This window comes from Emydura macquarii, unplaced genomic scaffold, assembly GCF_026122565.2.
Source record: "Emydura macquarii macquarii isolate MOO-44397 ecotype Brisbane River unplaced genomic scaffold, CSIRO-AGI_Emac_v2 contig_2768, whole genome shotgun sequence".
In the NCBI taxonomy this organism is placed as follows: domain Eukaryota; kingdom Metazoa; phylum Chordata; order Testudines; family Chelidae; genus Emydura; species Emydura macquarii.
The window spans coordinates 39011391-39029398 of NW_027132905.1; the positions used below are offsets into that span (position 1 = coordinate 39011391).

General features: G+C 40.6%; 1 protein-coding gene and 1 long non-coding RNA gene across 4 annotated transcripts in view; one reads left to right on the forward strand and one right to left on the reverse strand.

Annotated features, from left to right (window-relative positions):
* The window catches only part of PRDM16 (PR/SET domain 16), a 423154-nt gene that overhangs the window by 28898 nt on the left and 376248 nt on the right, over positions 1–18008 (reverse strand). For all 3 annotated transcript variants that reach the window (XM_067567133.1, XM_067567131.1, XM_067567132.1), the window contains exons 6-9: positions 13436–13634; positions 7924–8071; positions 7160–7313; positions 1328–2729 (exon numbers count right to left, since the gene is read on the reverse strand). In XM_067567133.1, the coding sequence (XP_067423234.1) occupies positions 1328–2729; positions 7160–7313; positions 7924–8071; positions 13436–13634 (1903 nt within the window). The remainder of the gene's footprint in view (positions 1–1327; positions 2730–7159; positions 7314–7923; positions 8072–13435; positions 13635–18008) is intronic.
* LOC137165731 (uncharacterized) lies at positions 2103–11941 on the forward strand. Its single transcript, XR_010923471.1, has 3 exons — positions 2103–2166; positions 11522–11593; positions 11794–11941. It is a non-coding gene; the product is annotated as an uncharacterized lncRNA (long non-coding RNA).

Here is an 18008-nt window from a genome sequence, read left to right on the forward strand (position 1 = left end):
TTGGAGAAGCAGTGCAGGGACACAGCCATGGACTGGATTCTCCAAGTTTCATGCCGGGAGCAATGTAGAGACAAACCATTATACCTGTGGACCCAATTTTGAAAATGGAAGCTGAAAATGGAAACCCCAAATCCAGCATTTGCATACTGAAATGGATACTGAGGTGGTCCCAATACCCATTTTAACTGTCAGTGACTATTTTGGTGCCTAAGTCACAAATCTGACACACCAACTTACTGTGGGTGCTAAAAATTAGTGTTTGCCACTCCACAATGATTGTGCCACCAGCGTGTATTTTATTTTAATAGCAGGACGATACCAGGGTATATTGTTGGCACTGGGGTGGGAAATACAGAATGTCTTAATGACGCCCATATTTTGTAGCTGGAGTCTCTACATGTTTTTTCTTTTACAACAGAACTTGTAAAAAGCTCTAAAATAAAAAAGGACTGAAACCTTCATCGTATGTTTGAATCCACACACACTCTTTCTGGAGGCTCAAAAACCAGGTTGGTTATTTTTTTCTACTAAGCTTTTACACGTTCCCTGGGTTTAGCTAATACTAGGAGCAAAACACCATGAATAAGGCCTCCCTCGTGATATTTTCACATTGGCTGAAACCAGCAAGCACTTGAAATCTTGTAAGGAAGACACGCTTGCAAGTTTGCAGTGGAAAGCGATCTGGATAATAATGATATGGCACTTAGCGTTTACATAGCACTTGTGACCTGTAGATTTCAAAGTACTTTGGAAAGGTGGGTAAAGATCGTTATCCCCATTTCTACAGACAGAATAAATGCAAAAAAGAAAGAAGGTGAAGGGACTTGCCAAAGGTCATCAAAGAGGTCAGTGGCAGAGCTGTGAATACAACCTATGCTTCCTGACTCTCAAGCTTGTTTTCACATCACTACAGCAAGGGTTTTGACATACTGCACAGAGGCATCTGAACTGTTGCATTCTTATTTGAATCAAACTCTTTGGAATTCCCCAACATGAGGTGCCGTCTTAATGTTGCCTAGAAGGTGTCTGAGGTTTCTTAAATGGACCTTGCACCTTCTTGTTGAAATAGGAATATGTCCTTTCCCTACATAAATGTTTACCTCTGGATAACATTAGTGATTATTCTTTTCAGTTCTACAGCTCTTTTCCTTCACAAATCGCTAACTGCTTTAACAAAAGAGGGCACGTACAATCAAATGTATCATGCTTTTACTGAAACAGCTCTTCTTTCTATCTGACCCCCACTTCCAGATCTGCCTTAAGTCATGAACCCCACTTTGGAAATGAGCCTGTAGGAAGAAATGATTAAGGCAGGGTATGTTAATACCTGTATATGGGGTCCATGAAAAAGGGTGATGGCTTAGCATAATGCAGGGATGGCTGCTGGGGGAGCTGAGACTGAGAAATCTTGGGAAGTACTTCACTGGCCATTAGTTTTCTTTCCCCATAGATGTGGTTTTTTCGGGGCTCCCTCCCTCCGTTCTGGCTGGCTCGGATGCGGTTGCCGATGCTTAGATCCAGTGGCTGTTCCTCCCCAGAAGATGGGGCTGGCAAGACCTTGGGTGGTGGCAAGATTGGCTTAATCTCTTTTGGTTTTGTGGTGAGATCAAAGGGAGACTCTGAGCTGGTGCTACCCACTTTGTGAAGGTCCCTGGGTGACTTTGGTTCTGCCTTGACCAGCAAGTTGTGATTGAGGGTCCGGTCCGTAAAAGGATACAGTGAATGGGGAAAATTGGGGAGGAACTGAAATGGGAACATGGAGTGATACGGGAGGGAACCTATCTTCTTCTCCTGCATCCCCATAAAGCCAGGGCCAAAATATTTCTCTGCAATAGAGGCGATAGCTTTTATAGAGTCATTGGCTGCCCCCGTTGTAGGTAGCAGCTGCTCTTCTGGGGGAGGGAAGAAGGAATGCTGAGAATAGAAAAGGGGGAGCTCGCTCACATTGTTGGCGGAACTGGTGGATACAGAACTGCTGACATAATCTGGCTTGATCTCAGTCTGTTTGCTTTTGTCTTTCATTTTGTCCCTGTCACTCTCTGCATCGCTCTCTAGGTCAGAGCCAGTACCAGTGGTGGTATCAAGATCTGTGCCGGTGGTTGTGTTGACATCCTCGAAATCACTGCCATCGGACATGTCACTGTTCCTGGCTTTTAGCTTCTCCAGGTAGGAGTTTTCCAGGCTGCTTTCAAATTTTTCCTCCCCTGAGATGGACTGGTTGCTGTTGCTCACTGCGGAAATCAGAGGCAGTGCTGGATTCCCCAGGGGGCTCGGAAGCTTTGCGTCTTGAGTGTGGTTGAGGGGACTCTTGAGTAGCGGGGTGGGAGGTAACAAAGGAGGTCTGGGGTACAGGGAGGGGGGAAAAATCCCTGGGAATCCTGGAGTAAGGGCAGGAAAGGCTGGGGGAGCAGGTGAGAATGGAATGCCCCCAGGGTGAGGTCGGGATGGAAAGTAATCATTAAATCCCAGGCCGGCATGGTTGAGGTTGGGTGAAGGTTTGGATTTGTCCATCATGGAGGTGGGTGTTAAAGGTAGGCCGGGGGCAAAAATCCCCCCTGGGTTGTAATGGTTCTTGCCCTCGCAGAAGCGCCGGTGCTTGTTGAGAGAGGAGGTAGTGCTGAACATCTGGCCGCAGTCTTTGCATTTGATCTGGGTGCGACAGTCCGCGTGCATCCGCTTGTGACGGCAGAGGTTGGAGAACTGCGTGTAGGATTTGTGGCAGACCTCACCTAAAGCATCAACAGAAACCAAAAACAAAAACAATATGAAATTAATATGAAATTGCTTCGCTTCGGGAATGACGAGCTTTGCTGGTGTTTCTCTCCCCTCCTCTGCACCCCACCCCCAGCCCCTCTTTTCCCATAGAGTTAACGAAATGAGAAAGCGTGGGCCAAGAATGAACTGGTCTGCCAGATCTGGCTTCAGCTACTGGTTCTACCACAGATTCCCTCTACGACCTTAGGCAAAGCACTGAATATCCTTGTGCTTCAGCTCCACATTTATAAAATGGGGATAATAATTCTCCTTTTGTCGGTCTTGTCTATTTAGAATCTAAGCATTTGGGGGCAAGGTCTATCTCTTGCTGTGTGTTTGTACAGCTCCCAGCACAATGGGATCCTGCTCTGGGCTGAAAACGCGAAAGAGTTACTGTAATACAGATAATAAATAATAACGAACCAATTTCCTTGTGAAAAAGTCCCAGTGGAAGCAAATCTATCAACTTGCAGCTCTACCGCTGCAAATCTTCATAAACCTGATGTAATGTGCTATTCTAGCTCAAGGATTTTTTTTATTATTATTTTAAATAAAGATAATCATGACTTTAATCATAACATCTATTTATATTAGCTAGTCTGCTTTCCTTGTAGTCTGGCATGGCAGGAAGTATTCAAGGCTGAAGGGAGAAGAACTTTGCCTCATTTAATCAAATCTATCATTTTTTTAAAATGCCATTAATGGTAAGTTACCGCTCCACAGGGATGTTCTATAAATATTCCTCAAACCAAGGCTCAGCTTCAGCTAGTAATGAGGCGAGATCTTGTGTTTGTGAAATTAATAGGGACACCCTAGCAGTGGCAGAGTTAATGTTCTGTCAGCATTTTCCATACAGATTTTTAAATATCAGGCTTTCAGAACGTGACCTGCTACAACTTTTACAGGACTCAGCCCTGGAGGGACAGGCGAGGTGGTTCTGAGGAAATAAGAATTAAACCCAACCAAACTGTTTCAGAAGTCCAAAAAAGTTTTAGCTTTTTCAGATGACCCAAGCACTTCTACTTCACCTTCTACCTGAGCACCTCAAAATCACCTTGTAAATCTCAAGGTGAAATTCACCCCTGTCCATATTGCCAGCACAAACCATTCACCTATAGAGGACTAAAGTGGTGCATAGACTTTGGGCTGGCCTCTAGGCACAGAGACAAATTTCACCTGTTAGTGAACTAAGGCAATCACTGACTTCACAAGAGAGTTGTTGTTATCACCATTTTACAAAGAGAGAAACGGAGGCAGAGCAAGGTTTAGTGAATTACACAAGTTAGTAGCCAAGCAAGAATAGAATCTGGATCGACTGACACCCGCTCCTGTGGTTTAAGGACAAGGCAGTACTTCCTTCTTTGCTAGAGGTTTTTATGCATGGGTTAAAAGTTAAACTTTGCTATAATTTATTATCTTCCTGGTTTACATCAGTACTTGAATGGAAGTATCAAAACACAGCAAGAGGAGCTGTTCTAATAATATTTCCAACCCAGACAAATCCAAGCAGCCCTGGAAAGCTGAAGAGGAAGCCAGTTCTACTGAGATTTCAAGTAATGATCAGTGAAATTTCACAGATTTGGCAATTCAGTACAGATGAGCACCCAAAAATTCAGAAGAATCTCACAAGACCAGACTAGTTCTCACTGTGATAATGTTAATACAAAAACGGTCTTTCTTCATGGTATTTCAGCACTCATGTTTCTGGCCCTGGATGCAACTCAGAAGTGCAGAGGCAGTGCAGAATTGAAGGGAAAAATAGCAATCAAACTTTTTTTTGTTTGTTTAAGATCAAAAGAGATTAAAAGGCCAAATGATTATTTTATCATTTAACAACCTGTTGTTGTGTATATAGTATTATGAGTTTTCTATACATTGTTTCAACTACTTTACACTTCCAAAGGAGGATTTTTGTTTGGCTGTTGATTGTTCTGCTTTCTTTTTTAATTATTTCCTTGTTTTTAATTATTACTTTACAAAGGCATTAAGAGAAATGAATCCCACGCTATTTTCACTTTGGATAAGTGATTTGAAAGCAATAATGGGTTTGCTCTAATTACACCAGAATTTGTACCGAGGGATCTGCCAAGGGTCTGCAAAACACAGAAGTCACAGGAAGTTGCTCTGCTTTTCTGCAGCTGCCGCTGACTCTCATTGTTACTGAGCCCAAGAGAGTTGCCTGCCATTGGGCAGCCACAGAACAATGAAGGGCTTCCCATGCTTGAAGTGATGCGTTAGGTAGGCTAGAGCATCCAGCCTTAACTCCGAATTTCCTGGCTTTGACAGTTACATCTGTTTGACTCTTTAGTTCTCATGTGCAGAAGTGTTTCTCCCTGCATGCTTGCATGTATGAAACACCAGCATCTGTAGGCCTGTGAGAGTGTTTGCATGTATTCAAGAGAGCATGTATATGCATCTGTGTGAACACAAGTGTTTCCATGTGTGTGAATTTATAACTCCCTCTCAAATTACTAATAATTTTTGGAGAAATGTCACCTTTTTGGATTTATTCAAAAGATGTTTGTATATTTTTCTTTCCAGTGGAAAATAACCCCTTTTTAATTTTAACTATGTCTCCTTTAACATGGGCCAAAAGATGTTATATTGTGGTTTGGAAGATATGTAACAATTTATAATAAAGAGCTAATCTACTTTAGCAAATTCCATCAGAACAGAATGCAATTTTTGTAAACATTTGTTGGCCGAACATTGGATTTGTGGCTTGGCATTATCCCTATGGTAAACGTGTTTAATAATGCAAATAAACAAGCAAAATATAATCATCTCATGCAGAAAAAAACATATGGAAAGATGAAGGGTAATATTAAAACCAAGTTGTTCCAAAGAAAGGGATTTTTTTCATTTCTCCATGCCCTAAAGAGTCCCTGCCTCATCCTGATAGTAATGCAGCAGAGACACCATTGTGCTGCTAAGGATACCAGAGCTTATTTTCACCATTCCAAGGCAAGCAGAGTTTAAAAATACTTGTTTAAAAGCACAGAGGTGCAATGACTTTGGAAATCCATGTGAAATCTTTTCACTTGCTGTTCTGAGTTTTATAGCTATAAAAGCATCAAACCAACTTGCGCTAGGCACAATACTGCAAATACTTTCTATTAAATGGAAAGAAAAAGTTTTCCAGAGGACTATGGCCCCAAGATTCCCTGAGAGCCCCATCAACATTTGTTACATTTTACCTAGTTGTTAACAGATTCAGTATTAACACGAGACTCCACTTGTCACACATGAACTGGGCAGACTCAGTCTCAAGTTATTTTAAACCTTGATATGGACTGAGGAGAACACTTTACCCAGAATTGCTTTGGTGAGAGAGCGAAGAGATTGTTGGAAGAAACAGTTCATTTCAGTGTAGAGTTATTACTAGATTCAAATTCTCCCTCTTGCTCTTTCATGTGCCAATTGGCACGATATACCAAGTGAAAGATCACAACATCATCTCTCTAGTCAGCAAAATGAGTCACCTCAGTATTTTGTATTTCTCTGCTGACACCCATCTGTTGAGCTCAATTCCCATTAATGAATTCCACCTCACACAATACCTTGTGCACTGTTCCTATTTGGGGACACAGAGGCACAGAGAAGTTCAGTGGCTTGCATGATGTAACATCTGGCCTCAGCCTCAAAGCCAGTAACTGAACACAGATCCTGCTTTGTGCTTTAACTACACGACCACCCTCTTTTTGTAAGATGCCACATGGTAGCCACCACCTGCACATTTGTACTGATGTGGAATGCACTTTCCTGCACAGTTACCAAGGTGCAATGGGCACTATATAGATTTTTTTAAAAGCCCACATCCTAAAGGCAACAAGAAATGAGATGAGGAGCTTTCAGGCAACCCCAGGGTAAATGATTGGAAATGCTCTTCTGAATAGCTATAAGGATGCAGTTAATTTGCCATTTAAATGGTTGCAGAATATTGTCTAGATTAAAGTCTTCATGAATAAAGAAGAAAAAACTGCTTTTTCAGTGTGCCTTCTTTCTAGCATCTGCTGCTTTCCCAAATTCCTCACAACGGTTGCACGATTTGAGGCACCCCAGAAACACATTTCTATCAGGCTATTTATGTCACCAACAGGAACATTAAAAAAAAAGAGAGAAAGAAAAGATATGAGAAAAATGGCACTGCTGGGACTGCTGTGAGACTCAGCTTTTAACTTGACAAGAAAGTCAAAAACTGCCTTGAATATTTACTGAAAAAACAAGGAGCATGCAAAAAAAAAAAAAAAAAAAAAAAAAAATCAATGCGGAATTTCATCTTGTGCTCTGACCTATAAAATTACAGCAGCTGCTCGACAGAGGTACAGCCAGTGCTGGGGGGCCCCCTCAGGGTACGTGCAATTATAGTGAAAGCCAGGCCTCTGTGATGGCCGTGACAACTTACATATGAAAGGTTTGACAGTACTGTGAATGTGCTTGTGTTGTTTGAGGCCAGACGAGGTGGCAAAGGTTTTGCCGCAGTCCGGGCAGGCGTGGGCTCGTGCGCCAACATGCTGGGATCGGATGTGCCGCTGGAGGTTGCTGGGGTCAGTAAACACCTAAAAGAGAAAATGCTTTTAGGGCACAGAAACAAAGGTGGTGGCGGTGGGGATTGCGAGGGGCGGCTGACTACTCTCGTTTGTCATGACTGTACTCAGAAGAGCAGATTGTGAATTCAGCAGTGCAGGATTTTCACCTCGCATTGCAGAGAGATCACAGACCCAGTGAGTGTTGATTTGTATCGTGTTCACTTGTTGGCTGATCTCACCCTCTTTCAAGTCTATAGTGTATCCAATTTTATAAGTAAAATTTTGCTTCTGAATAGCTAAATCTCTCTGCCTGACAACATACATGCTTCACAGTGTTCACTTGCAATCTAAAGAGCTCTGCAGTGCTTGGGAAAGGGCTATAAAATGTAGACTGGGTTCCACACCCAAGTTTACATGACTGGGTTAAACCCTAGGCTGAGGAGTTTTTTCTTTGCTTCCTTTTACTCATGTTACCTGATTCTGAATGATGGTTACGTTCGTCATTCCTTAAGAAAGTAAAACTGTGCCGACTGTCACTGTGTTTGATTATTCCCGCTGAGTCGTTTCTCCAGCTCACCAGGTCTTTTCCTGGGTGATGCTGTGAACCCACTCTGCCTCGTGCCCTGCCCCTGAACCATACCTTCACACAGTTTTCACATTCAAATCGTTTGCCACTGTCATGTGACATCTGGTGACGAATCAGGTTTGATTTCCAGTTGAAAGCCTTTGGACATTGGTCACACTTGTACTCCCTCTCCTCAGTGTGGATGATCATGTGCTGCTCCAAGCTAGGAAAGAAAGACACATAGACAGCAAAGAAGTCAGGCATGCAGCCACAGTAAATGAACTAATGAATGGTGTAGTCCTTGACTGGTTCCTATTTAGGGGCAGGCTGAACAAGACACCTGCTGACAGTGGATTTACAGTTGCTGTCATCCTGTCTTGTGCATGGCTCTTCAGGGTCACCGTGCCAAGGAGGTTTGAGAGAGACAGTGGTGGTTAGCAATGGTGACAGACACAAAAATCAACAGACATTGTTTTTGTCGGGCCTAACTAGTTGACATGGACTTTGTCATGTCACATGACTTCAAAATCCTTTTAAAATAAAGTAAACAACATATTAACAATGAAAGGTGTGTCTAGGGAAATTTTTTTCTTTTTTCTTCTTCTTTTGGCATTTAATTTCACATTTGAAAATGGGCCCATTCCACCCCCCCAAAATTTGTTATGTTTCATGAATTTTCTCACTCAAAATCGGGCTCCATTTAGTGTGAAAAAGAGAGAAAATGAACCCCAACCCTAAAGGTCCATGAAAGAAAAAACTAGTACTTTGTGATGGAGACTCCTGCAGGATCCCCTCAGGAAAAGACAAGACATTAACTGTTGCTGCTGACCCTTATATCATGTTGCCGTTTTCATGGGCACAAAGCCCATAACTTCCCAGAACACTGGGACTCAACATTTGAAAGAAATGTGATAAGGTGCAAACACATTTCACTTTTAAATGTCAGACATCTTTTATTACTTAACTCGGTGATTTCAACTTCTGCCAACTGGCAGCTTCTCTCAAACCAGGACGACGATGGCAAACCAAAGTGGCTGCTGGAATAATGCCATTACAGAGATAGCTTTTCAGAGAAAGCTATAGGTTGCTATAATTCCCCCTTGCCAAAGTGTTCTCCCTGCCTTTTTGTCTTGAAAGTGTGTGTCAGCAAGCAGCTCTCCTGCTGAGCCAGTAAACCAGGGGTAATGGTAAAGGGAAGCCACTGTGATGGGTGGTGGGATTACTAGGAAGGACGGGAAATTCCTCTATTGAGGATGAACATAAAGTGTGGTAAAGAAAATTTCCCCCTAAGCAACTCAAGTACCAAAAAAGCTGGAAATTGTTCACCCTGTAAACCCTGCGATCCTGAGAAAGGAGGAACATTTGCAATCCCCATTGACTTCAAGCATAGGTCAGTGGGAGTTGCAGATACTCAGCTGTACAGACAAATTCCGCAGAAGCATAAGATCCACTGAAATTTAATAGAAAATTAAATTGTCTCAGTAGGTTTTATTAAACTGTCCCTATAGAATTTTAAAGTAGGGATATAATTTTCTATTAAATTTTATGGGATGGTTAAAAAAAAACACCTGTCAGAAAGGCTCTATCCATCTGTATTAAATTCCATAGACCTATTCCATCAGTGTACGACCTCTCAGGATTAGGCCCTAAGACTGGGATTTTGAAAGGAGCTTTAAGGAGTTAGGAACCTAGGAGTTAGGTACTTCACTCCCTTAGTTTCTTTTGAAATTCCCAGCCTAAAAACTCATGAGATTGAAAATTGACTTGAATTCAAATATCTGTGACCTGATGGCATTTGCTGGTTCACAAGTTACGACAATTGTGGATCTTGTTGTTTTAGCACACCTTCAGTGCTTGGCTTGATTTCCTTCTGTCTGATAACCATTTCTGATGAACCAAAGCAGTATCAAATCTCATTATTCCCCTGGAAATCCTCTTCTCCTTTCAAGTTCTGATTGTTAATTTTCCTGAACAAGACACTAATAAATTGACTTGCCATTAATTATGAAGAATAATCATCCATTCTGATAAACAAACTATGTTCACCATGAAGTTGTATTATTTTCCTGTGGTTAATTGAGATTTATGAATTTATTCAGAGAAAATATGGACTACTAAATACAATGTTTACAGGAAAATACCTATTGAGATTAGCACAAACATTTATTTATTTAGTCATCTGCTAAATGCTCTGTTTCAGCTCTCTAATGATATTCTTGATTTGATCATTAACTTCTAAGAAATTATTAGGCAATCTAGGTATATTGAATGGACTTCTCCTGCTATCTTAGTAGGGTTTCTCTATTAATAAAGTGGAGTCTACAGATTTACTGGGAACCAGACAAGAATATGTAGTTTCCTCCTGAAGTGGCATTAAATTTAATCTATGCATGGAATAGTGGGGAAAGCAGGGGGAGGAGAGGTGTGGTGGTGATGGGATGTTCTCTGCCTCTCCATATCACCAACTAAATGCTAGTATTTTTTAAACAGGATATACAAATGGCCTACTCTACAGTAAACTCACTATGGTCTGAGACATGAGGTATGTCTACGCTAGAGATGAAAGATGTAAATTTTGGCTCAAGAAGACATACTGGCAACTAGTTCTAATACAGCTAGCATGCTAATTACCAGCAATGAGCTCTGCTCAAGGTAGTGTGATAAACATAGATGTGTAGACATGGTTATGGCAGGTGTGGCAGGTGGGGCTAGTCTCCCCAAGTACGGTTCTGTCCAAGACTTTAGGTCTCAGGATGGTTAGCCCCTCCAGTTGCTCACACTGCCATGGCTACACTTCTATATTTAGCACACTAGTGCAATCAGAGCCAGCAGGCTGTGCTCCCTGAAGCTGGAGTTTACACCTTTTGGCTCTAATCTAGACATATCTATTGTTAAGAATTCCAGCAATATCCTAGGAATTCAGGCCTAAATTTTCAGAAGTGACTAGTGTTTTGTGGGGACTCAGTTTTTGGGGACCCCGCCTGATACACCTTAAAGGGGCTGACTGACAATGTAGGGGTGCTCAGCACTTCTTGAATTTCAGGCCTTTTTAAGATGTCTCAAGTTGAGCACTCAAAAATAGAAGAATCCCAAAATCACTATTTCACTGGAAAATCATGGCCTCATGATTATCTGATTATCCAGTACCTGTCCCTGTAACAGAATGTCTGACGATGACTTTATTGAGTAGTTGTCCACTCTTTTTGAACCCATATTTTAAAGAAGAGCAGCTCACAGCCAAGATTCTGAAGAACTTTTTCTAATCTTCACTAGGCTGGGGCTTAGGTTGTATTCCTGGCTCTGCCACAGACTTCCCTGCCTGACCTTGGGCAAGTCATTTAGGGTTAGATTATGAACTCCTTGCTCACATTGGTGTGCAGTTACTAAGGTGAGTAAGGTATTCACAATCTTTGTGCCTCACTTCCGCATCTGTAAAATGGGAATAATACCTTCCTACCTCAAAGGGGAGCTGTGAAACATTCAGTTACTACAAAGATGGGGAATTTATAAGTACCAAGAGGGATGGATCTCACGACAACTTAAAATGAGGAGGGAGTTGGAGGCTATAAACAAACTATTTTAGTTATCACTGGAGAGGCAGTAAGATTTTCAGGTATAATTCCATTTCCTAGAAGGTTTTTTAAAAATCATATGGATTTTTTTTTGCCCATAGAGTAAAAGAAATTCAAGGAAACTGCAGTCTCCTAAGATATGAAGAAAAGCAGCTTAAGTTGAAAAACAAAAGGTAAAGAATAATAAGGGAAAACTACATGTGAATACAGATACTGTCAAACTTCTAGGAGAGAATTTTAAAACTCTTATCAGGTAGCCAAAACTCAGATAGAGTGTAATGCTAATAAACTAACTGTTTGTCTTGAACAAACTTAGACACCATTTCACTTTCCAGATTATTACTGGGCTTTATCTGTTTCTCTATTTATCTAGATCAAAGATCTGCAACTAACACCATAATTAAACTCAAAATGAACATTCCTGGCCAGCACTCATTTATTAAATGTCTAATTGAAATGAAGCACACCTTACATGAATGTTAAGGTTGTAATTTTGTTGTATTTGTTTAATACATAATAAAGTGTTGCCAACTCTTGCAAATTTTGTCATGTGTCTTGCAATATTGGGAGTTTTTCTTAAAGTCCCAGCTCCTGGGCTCAAGTAATGATGTGAAAATTTAAGCCTTTATTTTTTAAAAAGTCTCTAGCCCTTGTGACTGTGGGGAAAAGCTTGACAATGTGACCCAAGTGTAATCTAAAGGTTCAGAAACCAGAATCCAAATAAAAAGAATCCAAAGTTTATTCTAAAAAAACCCAATCTCGTGATTTTTTGAGACCTGACTCTTGATTTTTGAACACTTGGGGTTGGCGTTACTTTATGAATCAAACTCTCAAAGAGCTCTTTGCCTTAACATAGTATCTGGATACATAGAACAATACAACTATATATCTGAAAAAGGAAATCATAACTGAAAGCCAAAGCTTAACTACCCAGAGAGATTTTTGGTTTTGTTTGTAATTTCTTTTTTTTTTTTTTTTAAAGGTGTCAAGTTTAATGTACACATAGGCACTCCATAATTAACATATTTCCATTCAAACCTTCAACGTTAAATTCATACAAAGGGCTAGAAGTTATATCACACTTTAATGGCTACTAAAGATAAGATACTAAACTGAAAAAACAATGCGAGTCCTGTAGCACCTTAAAGACTAATACATTTCTGTGGGCATAGCTTTTGTGGGCTGCAATCCACTTCATCAGCTTATGCCCACAGAAATGTGTTAGTCTTTAAGGTGCTACAGGACTCTTACCCTGTTTTTTCTTTCTGGTTTTTTCCCCCCAATGAATTCTTTCTCATCCACTTCAGAACTGATCGGAAAACAGAAAATATTTTTCAAGAAAATCGTCACTAAGATTTGTTGTGGCAGAAATTTTTGGATCACCTTTGTAAGATAGAGTAGGAGACAAAGGTAATGTACCCCTACAGCAATGTTTCTCTGGTATGGAACCTTTTCCCATTGACTTCAATATTGATATCCTTTTTTAAAATAGTCCTCGGGCCAGGTTGACAGAACTGAACATCTCTGCTTGTCCACAGAACTAGCCCAGCGTAGCGAGAGGTAATACAATCATACCAGCCCTGCCAATGGGCCTCAGTCTTGACCTGTAAAGGGTGAGGTGGAATTCAGTCACCATACCTGTTCAAGCTTTGGCCATTCTGCTGAGAGGACCAACAATCAGAGCCAATAATCAGGGTGGATTTTCTAAGGCAGTGTGAAAATAGTCAAGGTACCATGACAGTGGACTGAAGGGAATGAACTGAGACCACAAACTCACTTAACATGAGATGCCAAACAGCTGCCTGATTGCAAGTGATTTTCTGAAAAATATGGTCCGAACCATATTCAGGATGGTGGCCTATAGCTGAAAGGCCCTATCACCCAGGACCAACCCGGAACCCTCCAACTCGCCCTTGATTCCTGCACTTCCAAATAATAAGATTTAGTATTTGGATAATTTCTTCTAGAGTTCAATATCCCACTAGCTAGGTGAGTGCCTGTTGTCTCAGCAATACCTGTATTTATTGGGGAACATTCTCTCACAGTCTTTGCACTCATAGACCTGCCCATCGCCTAGCCCCTCCTGTTTGATCTCCTCATTCAGCGTCTCATACAGCGAACTGACGGAGTTGCAGGCATATTTCTTGTGTCGCCGCAGGTCCAGCTTCGACTGGAAGAGTTCGTCGCAGTCCTCACAGCGAAACGTGTGCTCTTCTAAAAACCGAAAGACAAAATAGTTCAATGTCAGTATTAGAAACTCCAAATAATTTTAATTCTTTTGATCAACTATTTCTCCTGTAAAGAAAATGACATACCTGGCACATAATCTGAACATAGCCTGTTTGCATAGAATCCACATCCATAAACTGGACTGGCGCAGTTAATATCAACCCTGAATAGTGTCATTACATGAATCAAACAACCTGAATAGACCATGGCTTTCAGTATGCTCTTTGCTACAGAAAAGTGTCTTGACCAGAAGCAGCTTGAACTCCCCTGTCTGCTTTTTTCATCCTCAGCTCTGTTGAGGCTTTTTGCTGATACCTACAGGAGTTAGTGGATTTACATAGGATTGGTCTCCTCTCTTTTCTTTCTTTTGCAATTAAGTGTTTTTAAAATACAAATAACTTGGTGGCCGTTTCTTCAAATGGGCCTGCCAAGTGATGTGGAGGAAAGCTTTGCAAACCAGAATGATTATGGTCTCAAAAAGAAGCCTATAAAAAGATAATGATGTATTTATGCTAGGAAAAGCTCCTCTGCTTTAAGGCAAAGTGGAGAACATATTTTTCAAGGGATTCCCTTTTCCCCCAATCCTCTAAGCTTGTTATGTAGCAGCCTCAGTGCAATATGAAGGAGGAGGAGTTCGAAACCAGAGCACCATGCAGTGAAGAAAAAGGAGCCAAATTCTTTGTTTAAAAAAAAAGATCTAATGCACATAATAAATTATTGTAGTCAAGGTCAAACAAATTAAAAAGAGGGCAGCTATTATTAAGTTTACAAGGCAGCATCCTGACCATAGTGCCAAGTCAAACAATCAGCTCAGAGCTGTAAATTTTCCAGGAGAACGACTTCTGTGAGGGAGTTGGGACAATCCAGGGTTTCTTCACCCAGCAGTCAGCTTGAAACAGAAGCTTTTGAATTACCATTTAGTCTCTTTATGCTGGATTCCCCCCCTCTCCCCCTTACTTCCCACTCCATTTCTGAAAGTCTTTGCGATTCAGGTTTCATTCTCTCACTTTAATAGTTTTACTGCAAATTTAAAACCTGTAGCAAGATTCATTAACTCAGGAGACATAATAAAATTATTATTTTTAAAGGGATAGAGCTGGTAGTGAATGTCATGATCTTGATTACCTCTGCCATGGATCATCTGTGGTATAAAAAAAGGAGATGAGAGGGGACAGGAAGCATTCCTATAATCCTTGCTCCCCTGTCTGTGTGGGTGTGTCTGTCTGTCCTGCACGGGTGTTTCTAAGATGTGTAACAAACTTTTTAACAGGTTTCCCTGCCCTAAAGTGCATGAGGTAATCAACACAAACTTTTACATAAAATATCCGCATCATTTAGTCTGTTTTACAAGGCCCCAGGCTGTGTTTGGTGTAAATCAGGAGGAACACTTCTGGAGTCAACCAAGTTATACCAATATAAGTGAAGTCACAATAAGATCCAGGCTCTATTACTTCCTCGTTTATGAATCAAATATTAATGCTCCTCCTCCCTAATTTTCAATACTACCTAGTGCTGTGTAATTAAACTAAAAATATCAATAATAAATAATAATTACCATTCACAGCACTTCATAGGTAAAATAATCAAATATTAACTAAAAAATTAGCTCTCACAGCTCCCTGTGAGGGAGGGAGGTCAGTGGTGCTATTCCCATTGGACACAGGAGGAAAATGAAACAAAGAAGTTAAGTGACTTGCTGAAGATGAGAAGAATGGATGAGGATAGGTGGGCACACAATGACAAGCTAGTTAACGTTTTCTAAAATTAATTTTTTCTTCAAACATTTTTTATCACATTTTGAAAGAAGGGGTAAAATTAGTGAAATTTTCTCTTTGTTCCCTCCATTTTCTACTAGTTTAGATGGATGATAGACTATGGGACTGATGCTTCTGCCACTGATGATGTCAATGGCCAAAGTGCTCTTGGCTTTAGTGGAAGCTGGATTGGGCTCCTTTTTCTAGTTTTTAGGGGAAGAAACTATGTTTATTAGAGGTCTTTCAAATGGAGCCAATATTTAAGTGACATATTTTGTGTCATCAGGGACGGAGAACTGTAAACAGAGGCATGAAAAGCTACCCAGATTTAATAGAAGGTTGACAAGTCAGTGTAAGCTGCAGCATTTGTTGTGTTTATCCTGTCATCAAGAAATTGTTTCTTATAAAATAAAATCATGAATGGATTGAGCTATCATATTACATTGTCACATTTTATGCGACGTGATAGAATGGTGTAAAACAAGATGTTACCAGGCTAAATTTAAGACACCATCAGCACATATCTGTTGGCTAAATTATGCCTCTTTTGGGACAGAGCCAAGCTGGGCACGGGGAGCAGGCTTACTACATGAACAGCATTTCCTGGAGGCATTATCCTTCTCCAAGATATAATACATCCAGAGGTGCCGGGACAGACCGTTGGGATGGTTGCTACAACATTACAAGGCTCAGCCTGCATGCTTTGTTTTGCATCCATCACGCACAGGCTGTCCACAGCCCAGGCCGATGGGGCCACCTCACCAAGACATTCCACTTCTATCATACATCACTTGAATCTTGATCTCATTGCATCCTGCAGCAGATGATTATCCCATGCTGTTCCCATATCTCAGTATCTAATTCACATTGCAAGTTGTACTGCAAAGTGCTGTCATTGCCGGCAGCAGTTAACACGCCTATATTTTTGTTCTGTCTTTGGGCTCCAGAGAATCAGAGGTGATACAGGTCCAATTTGGCTTGTCTACCCCTTCCCTAACACCTGCATGATAACAGGATCTTCCCTCTGTAGAAGTCCCTCAGTTATCTTGAACTGTTCTGGCAACAAGATTATCTATCTTAGTAATTCATCATATGGACCTATTTTATCTTTCTTTCTTTCTTGAATAGTTAGTGGCGATTTAACTTCAAAAGCTTTGGTCTGGACAATTAATCAAAAGTTCATCTGCTTCTCCATAGCATGTCTCAACTTATTTTTTTTTAAACTTCCCTGGTTTGGAAATCCCAGGAAAGTCTGATATCCTATGAAATTCCCAATGTATCCTAATTCCATGCAGGACAAAAATATCTCACATCTCAATGCAATTTGGTGCTTCAGCTTCTACCCCTAACTAGGAGATGCAGCGGTGAATGGGATTATTTTTTTGCATCAGAGACAATTTAACAAAGAATGTCTTCAAACTTCAAAAATCCTTCCTGTTTTAGTTCAAGATTTAGGTGGTGATTCTGGTTGGTTCTTATTTTACCTGAACCAGTTTCTAGCTCTGAAATGTGCAGATGAATATAGGCAGATTTAGCAGGAACTCTGGGGTACCTGTTCTCAAAGGAGAATATTTTATTAGATAGCTAGATATAGATCTCTCTCTCTATCTCTATCTCACACACGCACACATCACAGCACTATATACAATACCTGAGTAGAACTCCTGCTACCATTAAGGAAAATAACACATATTTTGCTCTGATGCACAGCTTTAGAGATTACTATTTACATATATATGAAATACATTTGTTATAGCTGTTAATTCTTCTTCTTTGGCTAATTCTGTCCCCACCCTTGTCCTCCCCACAGTGAGAAGGATTACTGTAAATTGTGCATGGCTGGAGAGATCCTTAGTTGGCACAAACCGGCCTAACTCTATTGACACCAGCTGAATATCTGGTCCACTAAGGCTTCTGTTAAGTAATGACATTAAAAACGAGGCTCCCACGTGGTTTTACTAATTCACTCAGTTCAGTCACGTTTATTTTTTCTTTTTTGCTTTGTGTTCCCTTTGTGCCACAAATATTTTATAGATAAAGTTCTTTGTGCTTCAAATCTTTGAAAAAAAAAAAGTATCTATTTTGAAGAAACGCATGACAACCTTCTTCTTCCCTTATCAAGTACAACAGCTTTTTCATGATCATGGAGGATGGACAACATGCAGGGAAATGGATTTTCTTCACATGGAACATTTAGAAAAGAAAATGTATAAGAGAGATACAAAAGATTACAGAGATTGTGGTAGCCACACATCCAAAAATGTCCTCATTAGTTGTAATTACTATCTGATTTTTAGGAAATCTAGAAATATGTTAAACATTTCGAAGGGGAAGAAATTGATTGGCAAGGATGTTAACTGAACCCCCAAAATGTCACACAATAAATGCTCCTCTTGCATTCTGAACTCTGAGTTTTCATGCAAACAAATAGTTACAAACATGAGCGAGTTTAGCTTCACATGACTGACCTTTGTGTATTGCTACAGAGAAAGAAAGTGCAACACACAGATAAAGGCTAAATCAACACCTTGTAGGAATCACAAAGGAAGCTCATAACTGAACTCAGGTCTCCTGACTCCCAGATCTGTGCCTTTATCACTAGATT